This window comes from Eschrichtius robustus, chromosome 9 (genome assembly GCF_028021215.1).
Source record: "Eschrichtius robustus isolate mEscRob2 chromosome 9, mEscRob2.pri, whole genome shotgun sequence".
Taxonomy (NCBI): Eukaryota; Metazoa; Chordata; class Mammalia; order Artiodactyla; family Eschrichtiidae; genus Eschrichtius; species Eschrichtius robustus.
The window spans coordinates 14,502,512-14,518,924 of NC_090832.1; the positions used below are offsets into that span (position 1 = coordinate 14,502,512).

The 16,413-nt window shown below is 39.8% G+C and overlaps 1 protein-coding gene across 1 annotated transcript in view; it reads right to left on the reverse strand.

Moving 5' to 3' along the window:
* ESR1 (estrogen receptor 1) overlaps positions 1-16,413 on the reverse strand; it is a 384,847-nt gene that overhangs the window by 23,672 nt on the left and 344,762 nt on the right. Inside the window, exon 8 of the mRNA XM_068550713.1 lies at positions 4,512-4,645. Within this exon, the coding sequence (XP_068406814.1) occupies positions 4,512-4,645 (134 nt within the window). The remainder of the gene's footprint in view (positions 1-4,511; positions 4,646-16,413) is intronic.

Below are 16,413 nucleotides of genomic sequence, written 5' to 3' on the forward strand. Positions count from 1 at the left end.
TCCAGCAGGCAAAGAGTTGGAGTAATTGGAATTAGTTTGTGGGTCAGGAGAGAAAAGAAGATCCACTGTAACACAGAGGGCAGAGGAGCTGCAGTCAGGGGTCTGACAGGCTCTCCAGGGAGCCAGTTGGATAAAGTTACCTGGGAGTGAAGTACGTGAGGCTCTTCAGAATTACTGAGGCATATAAAGAATTGTGGTCAGAAAGATGTTCAGAAAATGGGGAGAAATAATTATTAAATTGATTTTGAAGGCCAAACCCAACATTTATTAGAGACCGTAGATTTATACGTATTAAGCTTTGACTCATGAATTTTTCCGAGTCTTGAAAAACACTTCCTAAATGGGTGGTGTTCTGAATGGGAGTGGATTCTGAAGGCTTTATGAGGATCACATAGGTGGGGAAAGAGGATGAGAAGAGGCAGAGTCAACTGATGGTGAATGGGGACACCACAGAGTTTTCGTTAAGGTCCATCAAAACTAAGGTTCAAATAACAATCAATTACTATCCGTGAGATAATCTTGCTCTAAAATTTCTCTAAATAAAATTAAATAGCACAATTAACAAAGCCTCAGGAGAACAGTTACAATCTCTATTGTTATTATTACCCTCCTGTCCTTGCATATTTTTTTAAGCCTAGCGGAAGGGAGGCCTTTAAACGGAAAGCACTTAATTTTATTGAAAAACAGGCATGAACTGACTCCGTTTAAGCCAGAGATTCTCATGAGTGATGATGACAGTTGTCACTGATTGAGGACCTACTGTGTTCCAGGAACTGCTTTAGACACTTTATACACAGTTTCCCCTTGATCTCACAATAACCCAAGGAGATGGGCATTATGTTTTTCCCATTAATAGTCTGACATTGCCTAGATCTATAGTACACTGAAAAAGATGATATGTTCCATCATGGTGGGAACAGCACGGGAAAAATGGGGACTTTCTAGGTGCTTCTGGTCATGCCCAGCAAATACGCGTCTATTAAATGACTGAATGGTCTAATACTTGTTGGCAGTTCACAGGCTGTGAGGAATTAAAAAAATTAATAGTTTATAGGGAAATTAGGACATACACACATAAAGAACCCATCCAGGCTAAACTAAAACACTGAAAAACCAAAACCAAAGAACGATGTCATTCATTTTCATATATTTGGCTTAAATTTCACTGTGAGAATTCCATAACTGACGAGTTACTGAATAAATGAATGAAATTATTGAATCAATTATTGCAATCAGTGCACCACCTGACCAAATGCTAGATTGTGAGGTACTGGCTCTAAGAACTAAAATAGTCTGGAGAAGAAAATCTCATTATGGACTTGGGTTGTAGCAAGATTTCCTGAATGAGGTGAGATCTGAACTGGACCTGAAGAATTTGAAATGTTGGAATTACAAAGAAGAACTGAAGTCACGCTGGGTAGCAGGAACACAGTAAACGGGCACAGAACCTCCTTCCTGGGCCCCCTCTGTAGCTCCTGCTCCAGCCTCCTCTCCCACCGCTGCTGCCTCACAGCCCTGTGCCCTGAGCTCATCTGCTCTGTTCGCATTTGCCCTACCTTGGACCCTGTCCAGCTAGTTCTCAGAATGCCTTGACGCTAGCGTTGATTTGGCTAGGGCATCTTTGGATTAACTAGCAATGCCTCTGTCCTTTGGTGGGGAGTATAAAAACAAACAGTGTTTGTCCTATGGATGATTAGAGGCTTTTGCAAGCAAAGTAATACATTATTCTGTCTCAGAAATGATGACTACCTCCCACTCCCAAACAGCTGTGAAGAGGGCTTCCCCTGGAAATGTTGGCATTTGGGAGACCTTCTCAAGGCTTCCAGAAAGACATTCCTAGCAGGTCCTCATAACAACCTTTCAACTCCCCTTGTGTCTCGGCCCCAAAGTCAAGGCCAATGTAAACACACCCTTCTCAGACTTTGTTGACAGGGGCTCAGCCCAAAACCCAGGGTTCCTCCATACACTGAGGTCTTGTTTCCCAGGGACCAGAAAAGCATCTTCTAGTGCAGGTTTCCTGAGTCATTCTAGCTTGGCTTCTGTCAGAGATTCCAGGAATTAGAGTCACTTTGTATTTTGTCTCATGACAGGTGAAGAGCTGCCCCTAATCAGAGCCATGAATTGGTTGGGTTTTTAGAAAAGTCCATACCTCCAGTTGTGGGAAAAAGCTGTTGATCGTCGTGGTGACCCTCATATGACTGATCACTTCTTGACTCTGAAAAAGGCCCTGAGCGCCACACCACTGTGTTTAGGAGTCATGGCCTTTTGGATTCTGTCTTTCAGGAACAGTACGAGACACGAGGAGCTGTGCTCAGCGGCAGATCCGCTTTTCCAAAACAGAGCTCACTTTTGGAGTGGAAAGAGCGATTTCACTTTTCCCAGGTTGAGAGATGGCTTCTGTCTTGCTACAGCTCGTGAGCCAGCAGTGCCATCCTTACAAGAAAAGACGAGCTGCTGGTATCTCATGAAAAAGACAACTATAAACTCTGTCAGTAAAACAGTGCCTTGTATTTCCAAAATAGCGTTCCGACCCTCCCGGCTCAAGGGAGCTCACAGAAGATCCCGAGAAAGAGGTAAAAGAACAAGGATAGAGCAGGAAAGTTTAACTGGTGTCAGGGGGCAGCAGGTGGAGGTCCACATCCTGCGATGGGAAATACTGTTTGGAGATGCTGGTGCCAGTCTTTAATAAATACTTTCTTGTGAGGGCTTAAAGCTTTTCCTCTGGGATTTAACAAACTTAGGTCTATAAATCCAATATTTTGATGGCAAAAGTCCTGTCTTTTTTTATTACATAATATGAAAAGAAACACCCTCCCATAGGAACAGACCAGTAATGCAGGAAAAAACTCTGCAGATCTGAAAGATATATTTTTGATTACCAAGATCAGAGCAGCTCCTTTTGTTGATTTTGTAACTCCAGCTAATTCCACTTCCTGTCCGGGGTATTATTTCCTGGTAAAGGTAGGAAAAAAGTCCCAGCACTTGACAGGCCTGCCTTCTCTGAAATTAACAGCTTGCCCACATGAGAGACGTCGGCGTGTGCCAGCCCTCCATCGAAGAAGGAGCAGGTTCAGGACCTGGCACTGTGCAGCTGAGTGGCACTGCTCCCAGAACTCTCATCCAATAAAGAGCCATTGTGGGATCTGGACCCTTCAACATACAGGACAAATGACTCAAATGAAAAGCACAATGCACGTGAGTGGAACCTGAAACTTGAATGGAGCGGTAATCACTTCCTTAGTAGAGAGCACATTATTTTTCATGCAACTTCATTCTGTAATTCAGTCCCTGCCTAGTGTAATAGTACAGATTTCCATTTATCAGTTAAGTGAGAATGATTACTATGACAACCATTAAGCAATACAGGTTACTGGCATTGGTGGGGAAGAGAAGTGGAAAATTGTTAGGGGATATGGGAAGATCCGGATTGGCATTCATCAGGAAGAAACAAAACATCTCAAAAGACAAGGGAGTGCCGACTCTTTCCATATGGGATCAACACAAACTGTAGTTCAGCTATTGGGAACTTTGAGACCGTATCGAATGATGTAAGAAACTAAATCTAAAATCAGGTCCAGGGCTTCCAAACAGTTGTGATTTGTATGTGAGAATGAGGTCTCCGGCATGAGGTAGGCCTGAGGCTGGGGGACTAAGGTCCAGATTAAGGGCATCTACAGTGCAGGTGACACCCCATTGTTAAGCTTCGGGTGGTACAGACTGGGGATCTAGTGCTTAGACTCAACTACCGAGGAGTCTGGGACGAGTCAGGGTGCTGATTCAGGCTGAGCCATAGTTTCCATCTGGGTGACCTGGAGTGACTCATTATGCAACAGCTAACCTCACCACCAAAAAAAAAAAAAAAAAAAAAAAAAAACAGATGCCACTCTCAGCTAAGCTTTCTCAAATGAATACATAGGAGGGAACAGTTGAATTAGACACCATGGATCAAATGAAAACCACTCTTTCAGCTGGACCAATGTACCGAATTCCACGTTCCTCAGTTTTAGAACTAGGTTTTTCTATCTCTGAGCCAATTATATTTTTCAGCTAATCAATTTTGACCAGAAACATGGTCTGTCTCAAATAAGCCTCTTTGCTTATGATCTGGAACTTAGAATTGGTCACACTATCCTAACAGGGTCACTCGCTCTACTTACTTTCTGACATATACAACTAACAACAGACTTATGTCCACATACATGTACCACTTTAATAAAAACAACCCCAATATCTGTGAGAGGATAAAAGTATTTCAACAGAAAGGCCATTGGATTCAGTGTTCAAATTTTGTTTTTCATTCATCATTTTTGACCAGCATGGTTTCACCTCCATAAGTAATTTAAAAAGAAGATAGGCATTTTATTTTATTTATTTTTTTATTTTAAGTGTGTTAATTGTTTCTATCAATTTGTGATTATGTCTTTGTAGTAGGTAGCTTGTACCTGGTTGAAAATACAAATAAATATTTCTTCCAGTAATCAGCATTAAATTTTCCCATGTTGTTCACTCACCAGAATTAAGCAAAATGATGGATTTGAGGCACACAAACTCCTCTCCCTGGAGATTCATCATACGGAACCGAGACGATGTAGCCAGCAACATGTCAAAGATCTCCACCATGCCCTCAACACATTTTCCCTGGTTCCTATGAAAACACAGGAAAAAGGAATTAAAGAACAGGAAAGCTTCCAGAAGACATGATAAGGTTCACATTCATAAAAATTTACTGGCTCCAAATCTGTAACAAAAAACCACAGCCCATTCTCTTCATGGAGCATGAACATTCATTTGAATTCTAGAAGGCAAGATGAAGAAAGATTTTCCATCAATAAAACATTTTCATTTCAAATTCTTAGAAGAGATGTATTATTCAATCCCAAAATCTGTCACGCTGAATACGAAGTTCTTCAACCTATGGGTAATTAAAAATGATTCGAATTCAGGTAAATAATTTTTCTAATAAATATTTTTCAAACTGCTACTATATTCTAGAAGTTGTGGTAGTAATGAGAATAAAAATAGGGCCTCTAATCTCAATATGCTCATGACCTTGAAATAATATAATCAGTTTTAATAGACTTATATAAAATGCTTTTGAAATACAGGACAAACTATGAAAACTATGAGCTGTAGTTGTGCTGGACCCATTGGTGTTGCCTAGGATGACAGGTAAAGATTTGCCGAGTGGGTGGCATTTGAGTTGACGCCTTAAGAAAATGTAAATAGGATTTCATTGAGCTGAGGTGTGAAAGCATCGTTGGAAGAGGCCCTAAACATGGAAAGGAGGAACAGTGTGAAAGAACTTGGAGCAGTGTGCTAGAAGCAGAAGGAGATAGGAGAGTACTCTGGGAAAGAAGGACAATGTCGGTTGATGAAGGATGTCCTACATCATTATATAAGAAGTTTAGGCTTTTTCCCTGTACAACAGAGCTTTGGCATCAAGGATTTAGCATTAGTAGTTGCAACTATTGAATAAGCAAACTCAAAGGTTCAAAACATGTAACATTTTCAAAAGAAAGTATTAGTATCTTTTCCATAGGGTTGGTGCAGAAATTAAATGCAGAGATGATACATGTGAAAGGAATTCATTCATCTTGTTATTCATGAGCTGAATTTGGGGCATGATGGGTTTGGGGGAATAGAAAGAAGCTAGAATATTTTATGCTTATGCAAACATATGTTTGTGCAATATATAGAAATTTAAAACATGAACAGTAAACACATTGTCCAGCACCTTGTTTTGTTTTTAATTGATATATTTTGGGGTTCTTCATCAACTGTTTTTAAGAGCTGCATAGTTTTTCACTAAACAAAATGCTATTATTTCTCTAACCACTTCTTTGTTGGTTGACATTTAGGTTGATTTCAAGTATTGTGCTGTTACAAACATTTCATGCAATGACTATACTTATGTTTATGTCTAGACACATGTATAAATAGCTATAGAATAAATTCCTAGAAGCCGAATTGCTAGATCTGAGGACTTATGTATTTTTAATTTGGACAAATAGTTCAAATATTGCTTCTAAAGAGCTTGTACCATTAGGCTGTTGGTAGGAGAATATACTGGTATAAGCTCTTCCTCTGAGCTGCCTGCTTTTGTACTTTGCCCATATTTTTTGTTGGGTTTTTGGTCATTTTCACATTGATTCTTAAGAGCTCTTTATATATTACAGTAATTAGCCTTTTGTTCTATGTGCTTTTAATTATTTTCTCACTATTTGTCATATTTTTCTTTTGATTTTGTTTCTAGTATTTTCTTCTGCAAAATATTCAAGTATTACATAACCAAATTTATCAAACTTTCATTTATGGCTTTAGAACAGTATGTCTTGCTTGAAAAGGTCATTCTCCCTTCCAATAACATATTAAAAACTATCTTATGTTTCCTTCTAATACAGTTCCATGTTTTTACACTTAAATCTTTGATCTTCTGGGATTTATTTTTATAACAACTTTATTGAGATATAATATCATATCATATCATTCACTCATTTAAAGTGTACAATTCAATGGATTTTAGTATATTTACAGAGTTGTGCAATCATCATTTGAGATTTACTTTGGTGTAAGATGTGAGACAGGGATTCAGCTTAGTATTTTTCCAGGCAGCTACTTAGTTTTCTTAACACCATTTATGGAATAAGCCATCTTTTTTCACAGTGACTTAAAATATGCTAGGTACTTTTGATAAATGCATTTACTTCTTACAACTGCCCTTTAAGGTTAGTATTATTTTCCCTATTTTCCAAATGAGGAAGTTAGGACTCAGACCTGTTAAGTCAAAGCACACTGCCTACCAACCAAAGGAAAGTATTCCAACAATAAGATTTTCTTTGCCTTCCTTTCTTGCTCTACTTTAATTCATTCAAAAAGATTTATTGAGGGCCCCTTATATATCAGGCTTTGTGCTAACATTAGGGGACAGAGAAGAAAGCCATGGCCCTTGTTAATGAAGAGATCAGGACGGGGGGGTGGGGTGTGAGATAAATTAGGAGTTTTGGATTAGCAGATACACACTACTATATATAAAATAGATAAACAACAAGATCCTACTGTATAGCACAGGGAACTATATTCAATATCTTGTGAAAAATTATAATGCAAAAGAACCTGAAAAAGAATATATATATATATATATATATATATATATATATATGTGTGTGTGTGTGTGTGTGTGTGTGTGTGTGTGTGTGTGTGTGTGTGTATGTATGTATGTATATATATATAAAAAAAAAATATATATATATATATATATATATATATATATATATATATAACTGAATAACTTTGCTGTATACCAGAAACTAACACAACATTGTATATCAACTATACTTCAATAAAAATTTTAAATAAATAAAGAGATCCAGAACAGGGGCAGACAAGAAAAAGATGAGTGCAATACAACAGGATACATTCCCCAGAAGAGGTATAGAAAGAATCTTATATCTAATGTCAGTCTCCCCAAATTTACCCCACATCAATATTGAAGCAATTGTCATAGAATTCTCCGATAAAGGTAAAAAGAGTTTTTATGTAAAGTGCTTAGAATGGCATGTAGCACACTGTAGGGGCCATATTTAAGTCTTAGCTACAGACATATTGATAAATAGGTAGATCCCTAGATATCTGGGTAGAGGTTGGCCTTTTTACCTGAAGTATCCAGAAAATAATTGCCACGGTGCATTTTGCTTTGTGGAAGTCCAGGTGCATGAGAGCTAGACATAAGCAGAGGGGAATCTTTAAAAGCTATATTGGCAAGGGGGACCTTCAAGATGGCAGAGGAGTAAGACGTGGAGATCACCTTCCTCCCCACAAATACATCAAAAATATATCTACATGTGGAACAACTCCTACAGAACACCTACTGAATGCAGGCAGAAGACCTCAGACTTCCCAGAAGGCAAGAAAATCCCCATGTACCTAGGTAAGGCAAAAGAAAAAAGAAAAAACAGAGACAAAAGAATAGGGACAGGACCTGCATCTCTGGGAGGGAGCTGTGAAGGAGGAAAAGTTTCCACACACTAGGGAGCCCCTTCACTGGCGGAGACGGGGGGTGGGGGGAAGCTTCGGAGCCATGGAGGAGAGCGCAGCCACAGGGGTGCGGAGGGCAAAGCGGAGAGATTCCCGCACAGAGGATCGGTGCCGACCAGCACTCACCAGCCCGAGAGGCTTGTCTGCTCACCCGCCGGGGCGGGCGGCGGCTGGGAGCTGAGGCTCGGGCTTCGGAGGTCAAACCCCAGGGAGAGGACTGGGGTTGGCGGCGTGAACACAGCCTGAAGGGGCTAGTGCACCACAGCTAGCCGGGAGGGAGTCCAGGAAAAAGTCTGGAACTGCCTAAGAGGCAAGAGACCATTGTTTTGGGGTGCGTGAGGAGAGGGGATTCCTTCCCTGTCTGCCCACAGAAGGCAGAGCACTGCCTAAACGAGCTCCAGAGATGGCTGCGAGCCGTGGCTATCAGCACAGACACCAGAGACAGGGATGAAACACTAACACTGCTGATGCAGCCACCAAGAATCCTGTGTACAAGCACAGGTCACTATCCACACCCCTCCCCAACCGGGAGCCTGTGCAGCCTGCAACTGACAGGGTCCCGCGATCCAGGGACAACTTCCCTGGGAGAACACACAGCGTGCTTCAGGCTGCTGAAACGTCACACCGGCCTCTGCCACTGCAGGCTCGTCCTGCATTCCAATTATAACTACTGTACCCCTCCCTCCCCCAGGCATGAGTGAGCCAGAGCCCCCTAATCAGCCGCTGCTTTAACCCTCTCCTGTGTGGGCGGGGAACAGATGCCTGAGGGTGACCTACATGCAGAGGCAGGGCCAAAACCAAAGCTGAACCCCAGGAGCTGTGCAAACAAAGAAGAGAAAGGGAAATCTCTCCGTGCAGCCTCAGGAACAGCAGATTATATCCCCACAATCAACTTGATGTACCCTGCATCTGTGGAATACCTGAATAGACAATGAATCAACCCAAAATTGAGGCAGTGGACTTTGGGAGGAGCTGTAGACTTGGGGTTGTCTGTCTGCAACTGACTTGTTTCTGATTTTTATGTTTATCTTAGTATAGTTTTTAGCACTTGGTATCACTGGTGGATATGTTTATTGATTTGGTTGCTCTCTTCTTTTTTTTAAATTACTTTTTTATTTTAATAATTTTTAAATTTTAATTATTTTATTTTATTTTTATTTTCTTTCTTTTTTTCTCCCTTTTCTTCTGAGCTGTGTGGCTGACGACCACCAGAGACCTCCCGACCCCACGTAATATCAATTGTCGAGAGCTCTACCAGATATCTCCATCTCAATGCTAAGGCCCAGCTCCAACCAACGGCCAGCAAGCTCCAGTGCTGGATGCCCCATGACAAACAACTAGCAAGACAGGAACACAACACCACCTATTAGCAGAGAGGCTGTCTAAAATCATACTAAGTTCACAGACACCCCAAAACACACCACCGGTTGCAGCCCCACCCACCAGAACACAGGCACCAGTCCCCTCCACCAGGAAGCCTACACAAGCCACTGAACCAACCTTACCTACTGGGGGCAGACACCAAAAACAACAGGAACTATGAACCTGCAGCCTGTGAAAAGGAGACCCCAAACACAGTAAGTTAAACAAATGAAAAGACAAAGAAGTATGTAGCAGATGAAGGAGCAAGTTAAAAACCCACCAGACCAAACTAATGAAGAGGAAATAGGCAGTCTACCTGAAAAAGAATTCAGAGTAATGATAGTAAAGACGATCCAAAATCTTGGAAATAGTAGGGAGAGAATACAAGAAATGTTTAACAAGGACCTGGAAGAACTAAAGAGCAAACAAACAATGATGAACAACGCAATAAATGAAATTAAAAATTCTCTAGAAGGAATCAATAGCAGAATGACTGAGGCAGAAGAACGGATAAGTGACCTGGAAGTAAAATAGTGGAAATAACTATGGCAGAGCAGAATAAAGAAAAAAGAATGAAAAGAATTGAAGACAGTCTAAGAGACCTCTGGGACAACACTAAATGCACCAACATTCGAATTACAAGGGTCCCAGAAGAAAAAGAGTAAAAAAAACGGTGTGAGAAAATATTTGAAGAGATTATAGTTGAAAACTTCCCTAACATGGGAAAGGAAATAGTCAAGTCCAGGAAGCACAGAGAGTCCCATATAGGATAAATCCAAGGAGAAACATGCCAAGACATATTAATCAAACTATCAAAAATTAAATACAAAGAAAAAATATTAAAACAGCAAGGAAAAAGCAACCGATAACATACAAGGGAATCCTCATAGGTTAACAGCTGATCTTTCAGCAGAAACTCTGCAAGCCAGAAGGGAGTGGCAGGACATATTTAAAGTGATGAAAGGGAAAAACCTACAAGCAATATTCTCTACCCAGCAAGGATCTCATTCAGATTTGATGGAGAAATTAAAACCTTTATAGACAAGCAAAAGTTAGGAGAATTCAGCACCACCAAACCAGCTTTACAACAAATGCTAAAGGAACTTCTCTAGGCAGGAAACACAAGAGAAGGAAAAGACTGACAATAACAAACCCAAAACAATTAAGAAAACGGTAATAGGAACATACATATTGATAATTACCTTAAATGTAAATGGATTAAATGCTCCAACCAAAAGACACAGACTGGCTGAAGGGATACAAGAAAAAGACCTATATATATGCTGTCTACAAGAGACCCACTTCAGACCTAGGGACACATACAGACTGAAAGTGATGGGATGGAAAAAGATATTCCATGCAAATGGAAATCAAAAGAAAGCTGGAGTAGCAATTCTCATATCAGACAAAATGGACTTTAAAATAAAGACTATTACAAGAGACAAAGAAGGACACTACATAATGATCAAGGGATCAATCCAAGAAGAAGATATAACAATTGTAAATATTTATGCACCTAACATAGGAGCACCTCAATACATAAGGCAAATGTTAACAGCCGTAAAAGGGGAAATAGACAGTTTAACACAATAATAGTAGGTGACTTTAACACCCCACTTTCACCAATGGACTGATCATCCAAAATGAAAATAAATAAGGAAACACAAGCTTTAAATGACACATTAAACAAGATGCACTTAATTGATATTTATAGGACATTCCATCCAAAAACAACAGAATACACTTTCTTCTCAAGCGCTCACGGAACATTGTCCAGGATAGATCATACCTTGGGTCACAAATCAAGCCTTGGTAACTTCACGAAAACTGAAATCGTATCAAGTATCTTTTCCAACCACAATGCTATGAGACTAGCTATCAATTACAAGAAAAAAACTGTAAGAAATACAAACACATGGAGGCTAAACAATACACTACTAAATAACCAAGAGATCACTGAAGAAATCAAAGAGGAAATCAAAAAATGTCTAGAAACAAATGACAATGAAAACACGATGACCCAAAACCTATGGGATGCAGCAAAAGTAGTTCTAAAGGGAAGTTTATAGCAATACAAGCCTACCTCAAGAAACAAGAAAAATCTCAAATAAACAACGTAAACTTACACCTAAAGCAATTAGAGAAAGAAGAACAAAAAAATCCCTTAAGTTAGCAGAAGGAAAGAAATCATAGAAATCAGATCAGAAATAAATGAAACAGAAATGAAGGAAACAACAGCGAAAATCAATAAAAGTAAAAGCTGGTTCTTTGAGAAGATAAACAAAATTGATAAACCACTAGCCAGCCTCATCAAGCAAAAAAGGGAGAAGACTCAAATCAACAGAAATAGAAATGAAAAAGGAGAAGTAACAACTGACCCTGCAGAAATACAAAGAATCGTGAGGGATTAATACAAGCAACTATATGCCAATAAAATGGACAACCTGGAAGAAATGGACAAATTCTTAGAAAAGCACAACCTTCAGAGACTGAACCAGGAAGAAACAGAAAATATGAACAGACCAATCACAAGGACTGAAATTGAAACTGTGATTAAAAATCTTCCAACAAACAAAAGCCCAGGACCAGATAGCTTCACAGGTGAATTCTATCAAACATTTAGAGAAGAGCTAACACCTATCCTTCTCAAACTCTTCTAAAACATAGCCGAGGGAGGAACACTCCCAAATTCATTCTGTGAGGCCACCATCACCCTGATACCAAAATCAGACAAAGATGTCACAAAAAAAGAAAACTACAGACCAGTATCACTGATGAATATAGATGCAAAAATCCTCAACGAAATACTAGCAAACAGAATCCAACAGCACATTAAAAGGATCATACACCATGATGAAGTGGGGTTTATCCCAGGAATGCAAGGATTCTTCGATATATGCAAATCAATGAATGTGATACACCATATTAACAAACAGAAGGATATAAACCATTTGATAATCTCAGTAGATGCAGAAAAAGCTTTTGACAAAATTCAACACCCATTTATCATAAAAACTCTCCAGAAAGTAGGCATAGGGAACTTACCTCAACATAATAAAGGCCATATATGACAAGCCCACAGCCAACATCATTCTCATATGGTGAAAAACTGAAACCATTTCCTCTAAAATCTGGAACAAGAGAAGGATGCCCACTCTCACCAATATTATTCAACATACTTTTGGAACTTTTAGCCACAGCAATCAGAGAAGAAACAGAAATAAAAGGAATCCAAATCAGAAAAGAAGAAGTAAAGCTGTCACTGTTTGCAGATGACATGATACTATACATAGAGAATCCTAAAGCTGCTACCAGAAAACTACTAGAGCTAATCAATGAATCTGGTAAAGTAGCAAGATACAAAATTAATGCACAGAAATCTCTTGCATTCCGATACACTAATGATGAAAAATCTGAAAGAGAAATTAAGGAAACACTCTCATTTACTATTGCAACAAAAAAGAATAACATACCTAGGAATAAAAGCAATCCACAGATTCAGTGCAATCCCTATCAAACTACCAATGGCATTTTTCACAGAACTAGAACAAAAAATTTCACAATTTGCATGGAAACACAAAAGACCCCTAATAGCGAAAGCAATCTTGAGAAAAAAAACGGAGCTGGAGAAATCAGGCTCCCTGACTTCAGACAATACTACAAAGCTACAGTAATCAAGACAATATGGTACTGGCACAAAACCAGAAATATAGATCAATGGAACAGGATAGAAAGCCCAGAGATAAATCCACGTACATATGGTCACCTTATCTTTGATAAAGGAGGCAAGAAAATACAATGGAGAAAAGACAGCCTCTTCAATAAATGGTGCTAGGAAAACTGGACAGCTACATGGAAAAGAATGAAATTAGAACACTGCCTAACACCATACGCACGCACAAAAAAACTCAAAATGGATTAAAGACCTAAATGTAAGGCCAGACACTATAAAACTCTTAGAGGAAAACATAGGCAGAACACTCTATGACATACATCACTGCAAGATCCTTTTTGATCCACCTCCTAGAGAAATGGAAATAAAAACAAAAATAAACAAATGGGACCTAATGAAACTTAAAAGGTATTGCACAGCAAAGGAAACCATAAACAAGACGAAAAGACAACCTTCAGAATGGGAGAAAATATTGCAAATGAAGCAACTGACAAAGGATTAATTTCCAAAATATACAAGCAGCTCATGTAGCTCAATATCAAAAAAACAAACAACCCAATCCAAAAATGGGCAGAAGATCTAAATAAACATTTCTCCAAAGAAGATATACAGATTGCCAACAAACACATGAAAGGATGCTCAACATCACTAATTATTAGAGAAATGCAAATCAAAACTACAATGAGGTATCACCTCACCCTGGTCAGAATGGCCATCATCAAAAAATCTACAAACAATAAATGCTGGAGAGGGTGTGGAGAAAAGGAACCATCTTGCATTGTTGGTGGGAATGTAAATTGATACAGCCACTATGGAGAACAGTATGGAGGTTCCTTAAAAAACTAAAAATAGAACTACCATATGACCCAGCAATCCCACTACTGGGCCTATACCCTGAAAAAAACATAATTCAAAAGAAGTCATGAACCACAATGTTCATTGCAGCACTATTTACAATAGCCAGGACATGGAAGCAACCTAGGTGTCCATCGACAGATGAATGGATGAAGAAGATGTGGCACGTATATACAATGGAATATTACTCAGCCATAAAAGGAAACGAAATTGAGTTCTTTGTAGTGAGGTGGATGGACCTAGAGTCTGTCATACAGAGTGAAATAAGTAAGAAAGAGAAAAACAAATATCATATGCTGACTCATATATATGGAATCTAAAAAAAAAAAAAAAAAAAAAAAGGTTCTGAAGAACCTAGGGGCAGGACAGGAATAAAGACGCAGACGTAGAGAATGGACTTGACGACACGGGGAGGGGGAAGGGTAAGCTGGGACGAAGTGAGAGAGTAGCATTGACATAGATACACTACCAAATGTGAAATGGATAGCTAGTAGGAAGCAGCCGCATAGCACAGGGAGATCAGCTCGGTGCTTTGTGACCACCTAGAGGGGTGGGATAGGGAGGGTGAGAGGGAGATGCAAGAGGGAGGAGATATGGGGATATATGTATACATATAGCTGATACACTTTGTTATACAGCAGAAACTAACACAACATTGTAAAGAAACTATACTCCAATAAAGATGTTAAAAAAAAAAAAAAAAGAAAGTTATATTGGCTCCTCGGAGCGGATGAGCTGGCGATCACAGCAAAAGGTGAGTTGGCCTTAAGCCCTAGTGAGCCTTAAACTAGAAGTGGCCTTAATCTAGAAGTGAGCTTTTCTTGTCCTGTAGTTGAATTTTTTTAAGTGGCACATTTTCTTTCTGGTGAAAAAAATAAACAAGGAGAGGGGAAAATGTTTGGAGGATAAAGCTTTAAAAGTAACAACTCATAGCCAAAATAGTGAAATGTTCCTTTCTCGGTATAAAGTCTTTGTTTACTTAACAGATTGCACACCGGCAGGGGAGGACATCTCTGTGTGGGAGGGAGTCTGTGTTCACCTGCTGTGAGCAAAAGTTCAGATCAGAAACTGAGAAAGTGGAGTCTTAACAATTCTCTTCTCATCCCCTTTCAATAGTCTCCCACATTTTCCCATGAGGAGCTTATAATGCACTCTTCCAGAGAGAGTGTATTCTTCTCAGCCTCTTCTCACTGGATATCCTGCTATTTCTAAGCAGCAATTACTATCTGGCCACAGCACAGTGCTGGCACTTCAGCACACATTAGGACTGACCCCTCAGCCATGGCACACACCCACAACTCTCAATTCAGTTCTCACTATGCGTGTGTGTGTGTGTTTTACTTCAGAGGACGTGGAGGGAGCATACCTTAAGTATAAATCATTGAGACAATATGATAGAAGGACCCTGGGGCTTACCTTCTGTACACACAGAAGTGCTTCATATTTGCTGGTGGGAGTCTCAAATTTGAGGGCTCTTGGAGGAATATTCACTGCAGTGAAGCTGCAATTTTCTAAGCAATGCTCTAAGAGTCTGCAAGAACTTCACTCTGATGACTCCAAAAGAATGAACACACTACCTTCAATGCGAAAAACTCACTTGGTCTAAACACTTCAGCCAATCCATTATTTGTGTAATAAATTAAAAGTGTGTACTTTGATGGCCCTGATGATATTTTCAGTAAATCACTAGAATGTCGCCTGCATGGAAATGACTGATTATGTGGTATGTGAGGGTCTCTCACTGGCATTACCACCAGGTGAAAATGCTTGCCATGTGAGCTAGTGGACAGATGATTTGTCACCCTAAGATCAGGTACAAATCTATGTGGACTTGGAAGGTTAACTGACACTTGTCACCTGCCCGACACAAAGGAACCCTTTACTGTCCACTGAGGTCATTACACATTGGGGTCAGGGCTTCATTTTCAGAGCCCTGTCGAAATATCCTATACTAACTTCAAGGAGCCAATCAGGCTAGCACATTTAACTCAATTTCAGGGGAACAGATGAATCAATGGCCTCAGAGATGGGGTGATTGTTAAGAATCTGGAGGTAACCTGTCTATGATAAGACAAGATTAGTCTAAATCCATGAGGTACTCTTGAGGCTGTGAGACACATGGGGCTTGGAAGAACAAGATTTATTTTTAAAAGAAGCACGGCTTCAGGCATAGAGCAGGAGTAGTTTACCAAGCAGACCAGCCCATGACTCCCACTGTGAGACACGTCAGCCTGCAGTGATGAATTCCACCGATCACATCAGTCTGGCATTCAGAGCACCTCAGAACCGCGTTGAGGGGGAACCTCGTTCTGCTCCTTACCCTCTCCCAGTGAAGTCTGGCTGCACTTAAGTCATGGGAGAAGAAACAGGTTTGAAAAGAACATTTGCTCATGGAAGTTTCTCCTCTGTAGAAATGAGCACCTATTTTTCAGAAGTCCTTAGGTACCTGTTCCTCCACGTGGGAAATAAAGAGCTCTAATGAAGGTGTG